This window comes from Nicotiana tomentosiformis, chromosome 4 (genome assembly GCF_000390325.3).
Source record: "Nicotiana tomentosiformis chromosome 4, ASM39032v3, whole genome shotgun sequence".
NCBI classification, from domain to species: Eukaryota; Viridiplantae; Streptophyta; class Magnoliopsida; order Solanales; family Solanaceae; genus Nicotiana; species Nicotiana tomentosiformis.
Genome location: NC_090815.1, coordinates 87205560 through 87220225, shown reverse-complemented (window position 1 = coordinate 87220225; position 14666 = coordinate 87205560). Strand labels below are relative to the sequence as shown.

The 14666-nt window shown below is 42.1% G+C and overlaps 2 protein-coding genes across 2 annotated transcripts; one reads left to right on the top strand and one right to left on the bottom strand.

Annotated features, from left to right (window-relative positions):
* The first annotated feature begins 484 nt into the window (after window positions 1-484).
* Window positions 485-3928, top strand: LOC138910080 (uncharacterized). Its single transcript, XM_070201302.1, has 4 exons — window positions 485-1254; window positions 2216-2283; window positions 2949-3388; window positions 3617-3928. Exons 1-4 carry the CDS (start codon window positions 485-487, stop codon window positions 3926-3928), a joined length of 1590 nt encoding a protein of 529 aa, XP_070057403.1.
* Window positions 3929-12559: 8631 nt separating this feature from the next.
* Window positions 12560-14339, bottom strand: LOC138910079 (uncharacterized). Its single transcript, XM_070201301.1, has 5 exons — window positions 14326-14339; window positions 14118-14263; window positions 13884-14032; window positions 13053-13244; window positions 12560-12823 (listed from the first exon to the last, which is right to left on the bottom strand). The coding sequence occupies exons 1-5, from the start codon at window positions 14337-14339 to the stop codon at window positions 12560-12562; spliced, it is 765 nt and encodes a 254-aa protein (XP_070057402.1).
* Between the last annotated feature and the right edge of the window lie 327 nt (window positions 14340-14666).

Genomic DNA, 14666 nt, shown 5'->3' with positions numbered 1-14666 from the left:
AATACCAAGGAATGTTGCACATCGTGCTACGAAATGAGAAAGGCCTAAGGATTAAAGGGATGACGCACATGACAGTCATAATGTGTGAGTTACCCAATTGTCCTCGTAATGGAGGAAGGAAAAGCCAATGATACGACCAAAGGTAAAAAAGATAATAAAGTTGGCCTCGAGAGTCATAGTTGTTGATTTCATATATATGGTGCAAAGTGGTATTATCTATATGTTGTTTAGGATTCATTTCTGGGGTTCTCTAACAGGTGGATAGGCCTGTCATGCCAGCCTAAGGTTTTAAAGTGTCCTAGGATGTCTCGGAGCCATGTCTAGTAGAGTCCTTATTATCGGTGTGTTGTCGACCACATCTATAATTAGGATGCTACATGGGCATTTAGGAATAATACCCTTCTTTCATGTTCTTGATCGTGCGATAAAGTTGGTTGTAAGATTGTTCCTCCTTTTACTCCTGAGTTGCTCTAATTTTCAGTACATGGCACCTAAGAAGAAGGCAAGAACTGGCCAAAGAGCCAAAGTCACCCCAGGAATGGCAGTTGATCCTATATTTGATGATGTGGGTGAGCACCCGAGGGGTGAGGATATTTCCCCAATTACTATGCTATCTGATTCTACCATAACTGATCAGACCGCACCTGTCCCTACACCTACAGAAGGCATAACGGTTCCTCCAACTGATATTCTAGTTCCACCTCCAGCTCCAGTTTCCAATTCTGGTGTATCTGATATTGATCTTAGGGGAGCCATACAGATGTTGACACAGATAGTGGCTTCTCAGGCCCGGAGATCGAGTGTTAGGCCTACTTCTTCTAGTCAACCAAGGGAATCAGCTAGTTCCAGGGTGAACAAGTTTCTTCAGTTAGATACTCCAGTGTTTACGGATACTGATCCCGAGGAGGACCCCCAGGACTTCATTCATGAGATGCGCAAAACTCTCCGGGTTATGTATGCTATAGATACGGAGGGAGTAGAGTTGGCCTCCTACCGCCTGAAAGGGGTGGCCTATTCTTGGTTTGAGTCGTGGGAGGAATCCCGTGAGAAGGGAAGCCCTTTGGCAAGGTGGGGTGAATTCACAGATGCCTTTATGGATCATTTCTTGCCTGCTAAAACTAAGGCAGCCCGTGCCGCTGAGTTTGAAAGCCTGAAGCAGGGTAGTATGAATGTGTGGGAGTACCATATAGAGATTACGCGCCTGTCTAAATATGCTATTCATATGTTGCCCACTATAGAGGCTAGAGTGCGCCGGTTTGTACAGGGCCTTATCCCCTTGGTTATTAATGATACCTCTACAGCTGCCTTGAATTTTGATATAAACTATGGTAAGATGGTGGCATTTTCTCAAGCCACAGAGACCCGTAAATTGAATAATAGAATGGAGTGTCATAGTAGCAGCAAGGTCCGATCTGCGGGCAACTTTGGGGATTCTTCCTGTAGTGGTGGTGGTAGATCGGCATTCAGGGGAGGGTCATCAGGACCATCCCAATCATTCGCCCAGTCTTCGATGGGTGCACAGTCATCTGGACCCAGTCAGGGCAACCGGGGATCCCACCAGCAGGGTCGTCCCGACAAAAGGTTTCAGCATCGGAGGCTTCCATGCCCTAAGTCTGGGAGGATGCATTTTGGGGCCTGCTTCATGGACCTACCTATATTCTATGGGTGTGGTGTGAGGGGTTACATTGATAGGGATTTCCGATCGTCCCGCCGAAACATGGGCAGAGGTGCGGTGCAGCCAGCTAATTCTGTAGCTACTACATCCACAGCACCTCCAGCTCGAGACACCCCAAACACCTGCAGGGCGTGGTGCAGCTAGGGTTGGTGCACAGAATTCGGGAGGACCCAGCAGATTTTATGCTATACAGAGGTGTCGGGATTCATAGGCTTCTCCATATGTTGTCACAAGTATATTGTATGTCCAATCCCATAATGTATATGCTCTTATTGATCCCGGTTCCACTTTGTCATATGTCACTCCTTATGTTGGTATGTAATTTGGGATAGAACCAGAACAGCTTCATGAGTTGTTCTCTGTATCTACTCTGGTTGGTGAGTCTATTTTGGATGTGTGGGTTTATAGGGATTGTGTTGTCATGTTGCGTGGTCGGCACACCGTGGCCGATCTTATTGAATTGAGAGTGGTCTATTTTGATGTGATAATGGGGATGGACTGGCTTTATTCTTGTTTTTCCAAGCTTGATTGTCAAACCAGGACTGTTAGGTTCGAATTTCCAAATGAGCCAGTTATTGAGTGGAAGGGTGATGATATGGTGCCAAAGTGTAGGTTTATTTCCTACCTTAATGCCACAAAGATGATCAACAAGGGGTGTATTTACCATTTGGTCTGGGTTACGGACGCTGATGCTTAGGCACCTACACTTGAGTCTGTGCCTGTTGTGAACGAATTCCGGGAGTCTTTCCGGATGAACTCCGTGGGATCCCACCAGACAGGGAGATTGATTTTGGGATTGATGCGATGCCATACACGCATCCTATATTTATTCCACCCTACATAATGGCACCGACAGAATTGAATGAGCTAAAGGAACAATTGAGAGATTTGTTAAAAAAGGGTTTCATCCGACCAAGTGTGTCGCCATAGGGTGCACCTGTACTCTTTGTAAGAAAAAAAGATGGGTCACTACGTATGTGTGTTGACTACTGAAAATTCAACAAGGTCACAGTCAAAAATAAATACCCACTACCAAAGATAGATGGCTTGTTTGATCAATTGCAAGGTGCCAGGTACTTCTCCAAGATTGATTTAAGATCCAGGTATCACTAATTAAAGATCAGGGAGCGGGATATTCCGAAAATAGCTTTTAGGACTCGGTATGGGCATTTTGAATTTCTAGTGATGTCTTTTGGGCTAACAAATGCCGCAACAGCCTTCATGGATCTTATGAATCCAGTTTTTAAGCCATTCCTCGACTCTTTTGTGATAGTGTCTATTGACGATATCCTTGTATATTCACGCAATCGAGAAGACCATGCCGATCATCTGAGGGTAGTGCTACAAACCTTCCATCAGCATAAGTTATATGCAAAGTTTTCAAAGTGTGAATTTTGGCTTGAATCGGTCACATTCTTGGGTCATGTTGTCTCTAGTGAGGGGATTAAGGTTGATCCTCAGAAAATTGCAGCTGTAAAGAATTGGCAGAGGCCTACAACTCCAACAGAGATTCGCAATTTCTTAGGCTTAGCTGGTTATTACAAAACGTTTGCGGAGGGGTTTTCTACTCTTGCCTCTCTATTGACTAAATTTACGCATAAGGCAATTAAGTTCCAATGGTCAGATGCTTGTGAAAAGAGTTTCCCGGAGTTGAAAGCAAGATTGACTACGGAACCAGTGTTGACTCTACCAGAGGGTATAGATGGATTTGTGGTATATTATGATGCTTCAAGAATCGGGCTTTGGTGTGTATTAATGTAACATGGGAAGGTGATAGCTTATGCTTCTAGGCAACTAAAGAATCATGAAAAGAACTATCCAACACATGATTTAGAACTTGCGGCGATGGTATTTGAATTGAAAATTTGGCATCATTATTTATATGGGGTCCATGTGGATATATTCACGGACTATAAGATCTTTCAATATATTTTCAAGCAGAAGGAATTGAATCTGAGGCAGAAAAGATGGCTTGAGTTACTCAAGGACTACGACATTGAAATTCTCTATCATCCGGGGAAGGCTAATGTTGTGGCGGATGCTCTTAGTCAAAAATATATGGCTAGTTTAGCACACTTGGAGGCATATCAAAGGCCATTGGCCAAGGAAGTTCATCGATTATCTAGTTTGGGAGTTCGTATTATGGACTCTAGCAGAGGAGAGGTGATTGTACAACATAGGACTGAATTGTCACTTGTTGTGGAAGTTAAGAAGAAGCAATACAACGATCCATTGTTGGCACAACTAAAATAAGGGATTCATAAATATAAGACCATGGCCTTTTCTCTTGGCATGGATGATGGTAAACTAAGGTACCAAGGGCGTCTATATGTTCCAAATGTGGATGGTCTCCGGGAAAGAATTATGATTGAAGCTCACACTTCTAGGTATTTAGTGCACCTGGGTTCAACAAAAATGTATCATGATCTTAAGGAAGTCTACTGGTGGAATGATATGAAGAGGAATGTAGCGGAGTTTATGGCGAAATGTCCAAATTATCAGCAAGTGAAGGCCGAACGGGTTGGCGCAGATCATAGAAATTCTAATGTGGAAGTGGAAAATTATTAATATAGACTTTGTGGTAGGATTACCTCGTACTCCTCATAAATTTGACTCGATTTGGGTGATTGTGGATCAACTCACGAATCAGCTCACTTTTTGCTGGTTAAGGCTACCGACACAGCGGAATAGTATGCTCAATTGTATATCAAAGAAATAGTCAGGTTGCATGGAACTCCAGTTTCCATCATATCTGATCGGGGAGCACAATTCACTGCTAACCTTTGGAAGAAATTTCAGCAAGGTTTGGGTACTCAGGTGAATCTTAGTACAACCTTTCACCCGCAGACTGACGGGCAGGCAGAGCGGACTATTCAGACGCTTGAGGATTTGTTGCGCGCTTGTGTTCTAGACTTCAAAGGTAGTTGGGATAATCATTTACCACTCATAGAATTTGCCTACAACAATAGTTATCATGCTAGCATTCAGATGGCACTATTTGAGGCTTTATATGGTAGGAGATGTAGGTCTCCCATTGGGTGATTCGAAATTGTGGAAGTAGAGTTGATAGGGCCAGACCACGTATATTAGGCTATGGAAAAAGTTAAAATCATTAAGGAGCGGTTGAAAACTTCTCAAAGACGTCAGAAGTCCTATACGGATATTCGTCGTAGGGATCTAGAGTTCAAAGAAGATGATTGGGTATTCTTGAAGGTTTCCCCCATCAAGGGTGTAATGCGATTTGGTAAGAAAGGAAAATTGAGTCTGAGGTATGTCGAACCGTACAAAATCATTCATAGGATCGGTGAGGTGGCGTACAAGCTTGAGCTACCACTGCGATGTCATTAGTATACCCGATGTTTCATGTGTCTATGTTGAAGAAAGTAGTTAGAGATCCGACACTCATTGTTCCAGTTGAGACTATTGAGGTAAATGAGAAATTGACTTACGAAGAGATTCCAGTTTCTATTATTGATCGACAAGTCCGAAAATTGAGAAATAAAGACATTGCCTCCGTGAAAGTGTTATGGCAAAACCAACAGGTTGAAAAGGCTACTTGGGAGGCCGAGGAAGAAATGAAGAAAACATATCCTTATTTATTTGAATAACCATATATTTATGAGTTGTGCCTTATAAAAATGCTAAGAGATACTTTCTATGAATTATGTATGATTTGTACATTTGATGTTAAGGGTGTTCTGTTCTGGTAATATAATTGCTTGTGAGGCCACAGTTGGTGTTATTTTGTGTTATGTTACTGTGATGACGCAAAAGGTCATCTTATGTTTTAAAACTCAAATCTGCGCTCTTAAGCCTTAAAAATCTCATTTTTACCCTCCTCGATTTGCGTGCATAGTCCGGGCATGTTTCCGGAAAGCTTTCATGTTGAAAATTGATGAAAATAAGAATTTATGCCTTAAAAGTTGATTTTAGTTGACTTCGGTCAACATTTTTGGTAAACGGGCACGAATCCGTATTTTGACCATCCCGGTGGGTCTGTATCGAATTATGGGATTTGGGTGTATGCCCGGAATCGAATTCGGAGGTCCCTAACTCTAGTTATGAATTCTTGATGAAAATTAAAAGTCTGAAAATTAATTATTTTTAAGAATTGATTGATGTTTGGCATTGTTAGTGCCGGGTCTGTATTCTGGTTGCGGAGCCCGGTACAGATTCACTATGATATTTAAGACTTATCTGTGAATTTTGGTGAGAAACGAAGTTGATTTGATGTAATTCGGACCTTCGGTTGAGAAAATAGAAATTTTAAAGTATTCTTGAGAATTCCATTTGATTTTGTGCTAAATTCGTAGTTCTAGGTTTTATTTTGGCGATTTCATCGTGCGAGCAAGTTCGTATGATATTCTTATACTTGTGTGCATGTTTGGTTTAGAGCCCCGAGGGCTCGGGTGAGTTTCGGATAGGCCACGGGATGTTTTGAACTTAGAAAAATCTGGTATTTTTGCTGTATCTGATGTCTGCAATACTGTGCTTCGCGATCGCTTAGTCACTCTCGCGATCGTGAAGGGGAAATTGGGCTAGGGGAGGATTTACTCTACGCGAACGCGAGACCATGGTCGCGAACACGGAGCATTAGGGGGAGTTGCTCTACGCGAACGCGACTGGTCGAACACGACACGTAGCTCTAGCTATGCTGGGTAGGGGACCTGGGGAAGCTCTACGCGAACGCAAGCCATTTCACGCGAACGCGAAGGTAAAGCGAGCTAAGCCTTCGCGAACGCGTAAAGCCTCCCGCGATCGCGTAAGTCCTTAGGAGGCTGCTCTTCGCGAAAGCAGCAGTGTTCACGCGATCGCGATGAACACTGTCGCCCAGTACATAAAACAGAATCAAACACGGGATTTAGCCAAAAAAATCATTTTTATCAAAAACCAAACAGTGTGAGGCAATTTTTCAAGAGTCGTTTCTTCCCCAAAGTGTTGGTAAGTGATTCTAAACCATTTTCTTTCAATTACACATTACATTTCTTGAATTATCAACCTAAAATCTAGAGTTTTCATGGTAGAATTAGGAGTTAGGGTAGAAACTAGGAATTTCAGGAATTTGGGGATTTAGACCTCAATTTGAGGTCGGATTCCAAAACCAATTACATATTGGGATTTAGACCTCGATTTGACTTTTTGGAGGAAAATTTGGGAAATTTAATTTATGTAATATAGTTGATTCCTTTAGCAATATTTGATATTATTGAGTCATTTTTGAATAGATACGAGTGATTTGGAGGTGAATTCCAAAGGAAAAGTTGTGATTGAGAATTAAGTGGCCTTCAGAGCGAGGTAAGTGTCGTGTCTAACTTTGGCTTGAGGGAATAGGTATTATATGTTTATTTGCTACGTGTTTGGTTGTCAAATACGATGTATAGGTGAGGTGACGAGCATCTATGCGTCGTTGTCGAGTCATAGCATGCGAGTGAAATTCTATTCTTGTCTATTTTGTAGCCTTAAATTCTACTATCCATGCTTAGCGGGTTATTTAAAATGTTGGGTGACTTATATCTGGTTTCACTGAGATTTGGTAACTTTCGAATATTTATTCAAGGTTGAGGTTACATTGTGCTATTGATTATGGGTAAAATACTGGTTTCTTTGTGATACTCCTATCTATCCGTTGTTATTGATTATGTGATTTGTGAGGAGGAGTGTAAAGCACGAAGGGTGATGTCGTGCATGCATTATTTATATTGTGAGGAAGAGTGTGAAACACGAAGGGTGATGTCGTATATATTATGAGAGGTTTAATGCACGAAGGGTGATGTCATGTCGGTCTATTTATTTATTTGGTGAGGTTGAGAGTAAAAGCACGAAGGGTGATGCCGTGCCGTTCTATTTATTTATTTGGTGAGGTTGAGAGTAAAAGCACGAAGGGTGATGCCGTGCAGTTTTCCTTTGTTGTTTTTATTTGATCAATTTGTTTAAATATTTTTGGTTTAATTCTGTCTTTTCATTATTCTCACTCTTTATATTGTATTCCCCTACTGTATGTCCCCTTCCCATTATTTCAGCATTATTTCTTTATTTACTATTGTTGCCACTAGCATGATTATACTGTTCAGGTTATATGTGGGTGTCTTGTCCTAGCCTCGTCACTAATTCACTGAAGTTAGGCTCGGCATTTACCAGTGCATGGGGTCGGTTGTACTGATGCTGCACTCTGTACTTTATGTGCAGATTTTGGTACCGGCTCAGGTTGAACAAGATTTTGCTATTGGTCCGCTGTCCGGAGACTCAAGGTAGATTTGTCGGCGTTCACAGACCTTGAAGTCCCCATCTATCTTTTATGTCCTACTATTTTCTTTCATTCAGACAGTTGTATTTCTTTCAAACTATTACTTGTAGTAAATTCTAGAATGCTCGTGAATTGTGACTCTAGCTCCGGATGGTAGTAAATAATACGGTTTTATAATATTTCGCACTTATTATATTTCATCTTAGTTAATTATTGTTATTTACTGAATGGAAATAAGGAATTGGTTTAAATATTCTCTAACGTTGGCTTGCCTAGCAAGTGAAATGTTAGGCGCCATCACGGTCCCGTTGGTGGGAAATTCCGGGTCGTGACAGTTACGTTGTTGGATTATGTATATGTTTAAGGATGTGTTTTGGGGGCTCTTTGACAGGTGGATAGGCCTAGTTACAAGGTAAACTCTTGCGAAATTTTTGGGAATTTAGAGAGTTAGTCAAATTTGGGGCTGATGGTGTGTGGTGTGAAAATTGAGTTGAATGCGATGGTAATAAGAGATTTTTACCCTCATTTGAGGACGAATGATCCTAAGTGGGGGAAAATGTAAGGCCCCGTAAAATTTTGCAAAGGAAAAATAATGTTTCGTGGTGCCGAATTGGTTCATTATGCGACCGTAGACCCAGACAGATATTTGCCAGTTTTGGACACCAATTATGCGGCCGATATGCGGTCCGCATATCGATTATGCAATCGCAGACTTTGTTGCTCCATTTTTGGATTTTTAAAATCCGACCCTACTTCGTTAAATACACGCTTTGGGCCAATTTTGAGCTAAAATCTGACATTTTAGAGTGAGAGAGAGCGCCCTAGAGTGAGAAGGTGTTCCTCAATAATTGTTCTTCAATTCTTGCTCAAATTTTGGAAGATTAAGAAGGGAAACTCACTAGGTATTCATCCTAGAGGTAAGATTCTACACCCTAACCCTCAATTTCGAATTTTGTCTAGCAAGATAATTTTTGGGTATGAGAGTTGTTTATTTTACATGCATGTGTTATCAAAGGGTGTAGGAAGATTATTGAGGTAAAAATGGTAAAGATTGGGTTGTGGGATGATGGAATCCTCCATAAAAGGACCTTGAAACCTCAATGCATGCCTAGTGCTTGATAAAATGCTCAAATGAGCTAGAACCATGAACATCTTCTTAATTTTGGTTCAATTTATTATATTTATACAATATATTGAAGTTGCTAAGAATTCCGGAACATTTTAGAGTTTAAGGAAGCTCGATTGAGGTATGTTGGCTAAACCCTTCTTTAAGAATTGGAATCCCCATTATCCTTGTAAGTTCCAAAATGTTTATTACAAATCGAGTATTCCGATAAGTTTTGTGATAAAGATATATGTTCAAATCATGTTTCAAATGCTCTTATCATATTGCATTATAAATTGAGGAGGTGTTCCAACTATGGATTGTCTATCTACATGTTATAATTTCAAGTTGTGATTTACATGGAACTTATTATGCAAAGTTATGGAGAGATTGTGATTGTAATTGTGATACACCTCCACCCGCATATAATGGGGTGAGGCAGCATGAACGCTTTGTCTAGGGATTATGGTATTGTGGGAATACACCTCCACCTGCATACATTGGGGTGAGGCGGTACGACCGCTTTGTGTATAATTTTGGTATTGTTGTTACACCACCACCCATATATATATATATTGGGTGAGGTGGCATAGCCGCTTTTTGTAGGTATTGGTATCGTTGATTGCATTTACACCCGCATACATTGGGGTGAGGCGGCATAGCCGCTTTGTGTAGGTTCTTAGTAACGTGTTTATATCTCCACCCGCATACATTGGGGTGAGGTGGCAGGGCCACTTTAGTAGAGTTGTGGTATTGTGCTTACACCTCCACACGCATACATTGGGGTGAGGCGGCGGGGCCGCTTTATGTAAAGATGGTTACAGAGGATCTCATCATAAATCCTATAAATGTTATTGACATCACTTAATAAGCTTGCTCTGGTTTAAATGGTTATCTATACTATTCTATTGCCGCCCTGATTTATCATATTCATATTGTATTTCCGAATTCTTAAATTGTTGTTTGGTTTTCATACTAGTACTATTCGACGGTACTAACGTCCCTTTTGCCGGGGCGCTGCATCTTTAAATGGATGTAGGTGATTCCACAGTAGGAGATATTGATCACTGATAGCAGTACACCTCCTTCCCAGCTGACTTGGTGAGCCCCACTTCATCCCGAGGTCATGTATCTTTTGTTCTTTATCTATTATGTTTGAGGTATAGTCAGGGCCTTGTTGTCGGCATTATCATAATACTCTTCTTTATCTATAGAGGCTCCGTAGACATAGTATGGGTTATGTATTGGTGCTAGGAAAGACAAACTATGTTATGTTGTGGTTGTATTACTTGTCCCATTTGAGACTTTAAAAATAATGAAAACTATTGGTAATGAATTGGTATTGTAGACATGATCATGTTTTTGTCTAATTAGAGAAAATATGTATTATCTTCATTCGTGGATGAGTTTGGGTAGAAGGAAATCTAACAGGCTTCCTCGGTCGGGTTCACTCGGTTGAGCACCGGTCGCGCTCCTCGGTTTTGGGGCGTGACAAACTTGGTATATGGTAAACAATTCATCGGCAGTAAAGTAACTAAATTTCTCGAGGATCACAAGATCAAAAGGATCCTATCAACACCTTATCATCCCAGCGGTAACGGACAAGCCGAATAGACCAACAAAACCATCATCCAAAATCTTAAGAAGAGATTGACCGACGCTAAAGGAAAATGGAGAGAAATACTACCCGAGGTCCTATGGGCCTACCGCACAACATCGAAATCCAGTACCGGAGCAACGCTATTCTCGTTGGTTTATGGCGCTGAAGATCTGATCCTGGTTGAGTTTGGAGAACCTAGCATCAAGTTTCGATATGAAACAAATGAGTCGAATAACGAGACCATGAATACGCGCCTAGAACTATTGGACAAAAGATGAGAAATCGCTCTCATCCGATTGGCCGCTCAAAAATAGCCGATCAGAAGGTACTATAATCGAAGAACCAATCTTCGACATTTTAAGATCGGGGACTTGGTGCTAAGGAAAGTCACCTTCAACACCCGAAATCCGAATAAAGGAAAACTGGGTCCGAACTGGGAAGGACCGTATCAGGTTCTCAAAATAGTCGGAAAAGGATCCTACAAGCTCGGTGTGATAAACAGTAAACAACTATCGAGCAATTGGAACGTATCGCACCTAAAATGATACTATTGCTAAGGTACGACCCTCCCATGTTCATTTATATTTCGAAATGAACCCTTGTAGGTGTTCGACCAGAAACAGGGATGGATTCTTCAACTCGAAGACTTTAGGTCTGAAAGCACGCGTTGCACTCTTTTTCCCTTAGACTAGTTTTGTCCCAAATGGGTTTTTTGGTGAGGTTTTTAATGAGGCAACCATTGATCGTACTAACTTAGAACAATTCAACAGTATCCGATGCCTATTTACAGTCAACCTCGAATACTAGGGGGCATTGCCCTCGAATATATCAAGTTTGATGCAAGGAAATTACTTCATGGCAACAGGGTCTCGATAGGAAAATTTTGTATGGGCCAAATGGTCAAATGAACCATGCCCTCATAGTTTGCTCGAGCTCTGGCACAAAACATGAACGCATGTATAATGACTTATAAAGAGAAATTGCTTCTTTGCCGATATCTCATATCTCAGAAAGATTCTTCTACTTCATGTTCTCGATCTATTATTTAAATAGGCTTAAGGGCCGACCATGACCAAAGTTCGAATGATTACCCCATAAATCGGGGACTGCCATCTGAAAAATCAACAAGATCAAGCTTTACAAAGCCTAAGGGCTACGTTGCTTCGAGTTCGAGCATACCCTCACTCGACTACAAAGCCTAAGGGCTACCTTAATTCGAGTTTGAGAAATCGTCCTCACTCAATTACAAAGCCTAAGGGATACTTTGCTTCAGTTCGAGAAATAATTCTCACTCGACCATAAAGCCTAAGGGCTATTTTTTACTTCGAGTTTGAGCAAACCCTCACTCGACTGCAAAGCCTAAGGGCTACCTTAATTCGAGTTTGAGAAATTATCCTCACTCAATTACAAAGCCTAAGGGCTACTTTTCTTAGTTCGAGAAATCATTCTCACTCGACCATAAAGCCTAAGGGCTGTTTTTTACTTCGCGTTCGAGTAAACACTCACTCGACCATAAAGCCTAAGGGTTATTTTTTACTTCGAGTTCGAGCAAACATTCACTCGACCATAAAGCCTAAGGGTTCTTTTTTACTTCGAGTTCGAGCAAACACTTACTCGACCATAAAACCTAAGGGTTGTTACTTTACTTCAAGTTCGATCAAACACTCACTCGACCATAAAGCCTAAGGGCTATTGTTTACTTCGAGTTCGAGCAAACACTCACTCGATCAAAAGGCCTAAGGGCTACATTAGTTTGGTTTTGATCAAATTATCTGAACCCCGGCCTTAGAAAATAACTTCACAATTCTACAAAGCAGAAAGGAAGAAAGTTTTTTATACATGTCAAGAATCATTTACAAGGGAATCATGGCCCGATCATATCTCTTTACAAAAGACCAAAATGATCTTATAAGAAACAAAAATATACTAAAGGACTTAGTCCTCTCCAGGAGCAGCATCTTCACCCTCGAGGCCCCCTTCGCTGTCAGATCCGCTCGTACTCCCGGTATCATCATCATCGGGAAAAACCAACAATTTGGTTTTGACTTCAAGCTCCTTAGCTTTCTCGATCTCGACTGTAAGATCGAAGACACGAGCATGGATCTCTTTAAGAGTCTCCCTTCCAGACTGGCATTTAGTATACTCGGCAACCCAGTTTTCTCGAGCCTGAGCAGCCTTAGCAACCTCCTTTGCTCGAACCTGAGCAGCTTTGGCATCAGATCAATAAACAACCACCATTGCATTAGCATTGGTCATGATTTTCTCAACCTCCGATTTGGCCGATGCAAGTTCCGTGGCCAGCCTCTCTCTATTAGAATTTGCTGAGCTCAACCGAGACTGGAACTCCTCGAATCTGCTCAACCTGCGGGATCGAACTGTTAGCCATCATTCCTAAGTCAATATCATTAAATTCAAAGATTTTTTTTACTTGCTCGGCCAGCTCAGCTTGTTCTTTCCGAGATGCTTCAAGCTCAGCCTGAAGTCTTTTTACTTCTCCTTCTCTCTGCTCACTGAGAAGCTTGAAGGCATCTCTCTCCTCAGTAAGCCTTCGAACTTCGGCTTCGTACCGGCTCAACTCCCCTCGGGATTGGAGAAAAGCCTCATGATGAAGCACAGAAGCCTACAAAAATAAAAGGAAGGGATTATACAAGGAAAGAAAAATACAAGTATGAAAATTAGCAAAGAAAGTGTGAGCTTACCCGGTTCAGGGCCCGTTGGGCTTCGTTGAAAAGGCAAGGTGCTCCCACCTCACTCGAGCTCTTCTTCGAAACCTCTAAGTCAGTCGGACCGGTGGCATCTTCTACCCCGATAAAATAACCATAGAAAGGATCCTCCCCTCCATGGGCTCCTTCCCCGTGACAAATCTCCATAGCTTGAGCGCCACGTATCATCGATTGCGAGAAAGAAGGGAAAGAGGGAGAATCCCCGATCTCTATTGCCCCGAGTAGGTCTTTTTGGGTGCCGACTCCGTCTTGGGGAGCCTCAAGCTCAGTTTGCACACCGGCATCCGCAGTTTCTTCGATGGTCTCTTTAGCCTGAGGTAAAACATCCTCGGTCTCCCTCGACTCGGGAACTTGGGTCGAAGTCCCCTCCTCGACCTCATCAAGCTTGGTCGGAGCAGTATCAACTCCCACTGATACCGAAGTATTTGAGTATTGGTGCTAGCCCATGCACGGGCCAACAGCCCAAAATCACTTTCTTCTTCTTCTTCATCCCTTAGACTGAGGACTGACTCCATAGTCAAAGGGATTATGTTCACCTTGGGTGTACGAACCGCTCTCTTTTTGGGCTTTTGACCCTCGGAGTTCGAGGACCTTTTTCTCTTAATCACCTTCTCCGATTTTGAGATAGGCAGTAAAGCTTCTTCATCACCTGATGGGGGTCTCATAACCGCATATTTTCTGAGACCTACAAAGAAAGAAAGTAAGTGAAACTTATGCCTGAGTAAATGCTTGAACGGTAAGCAAATCGGTGAGCCAAAAAGAAGGTTTACCATGAGTACGAGCCTCCCACCGGCCCTTTGACAAATCGTGCCATGCGCGCTCGGCGTATTTTGACATCGAAACCAGGGTCCTGACCCAGCTCTCAAGGTGGACAACTACTCCCGGCATCCAAGCAGCGGCTGTATCGAAAAGAACACTAATGAGAAAGGATGAAGAAGTAAAACAACAAACAAAAATTTGAAAAGGGATCGTACTTACGTTTTATATTCCATTTCTCGGGAAATGGCATACTCTCAGCGGGGATCAGGTCCGAGGTCTTCACCCTAACGAACCAGCCCATCCAACCTCGATCCTTATCTTCTTCTATACTCGAGGTAAACGCCTTGGTGGCCCGGCGTTGAAGCTTTATCAGCCCACCTCGGTAGAGTCGAGGGCTATATAACCTTATGCGGTGGTCGAGGGTAAAGGGAAGACCATCGATTTTGCTCATGAAGAAACGGAGCAGTATCACGATCCTCCAAAAAGAAGGATCAATTTGGCTGAGGGTCACCTGATATTTCTTGAAAAAATCGACAATGACCGGATCGAGAGGACCCAGC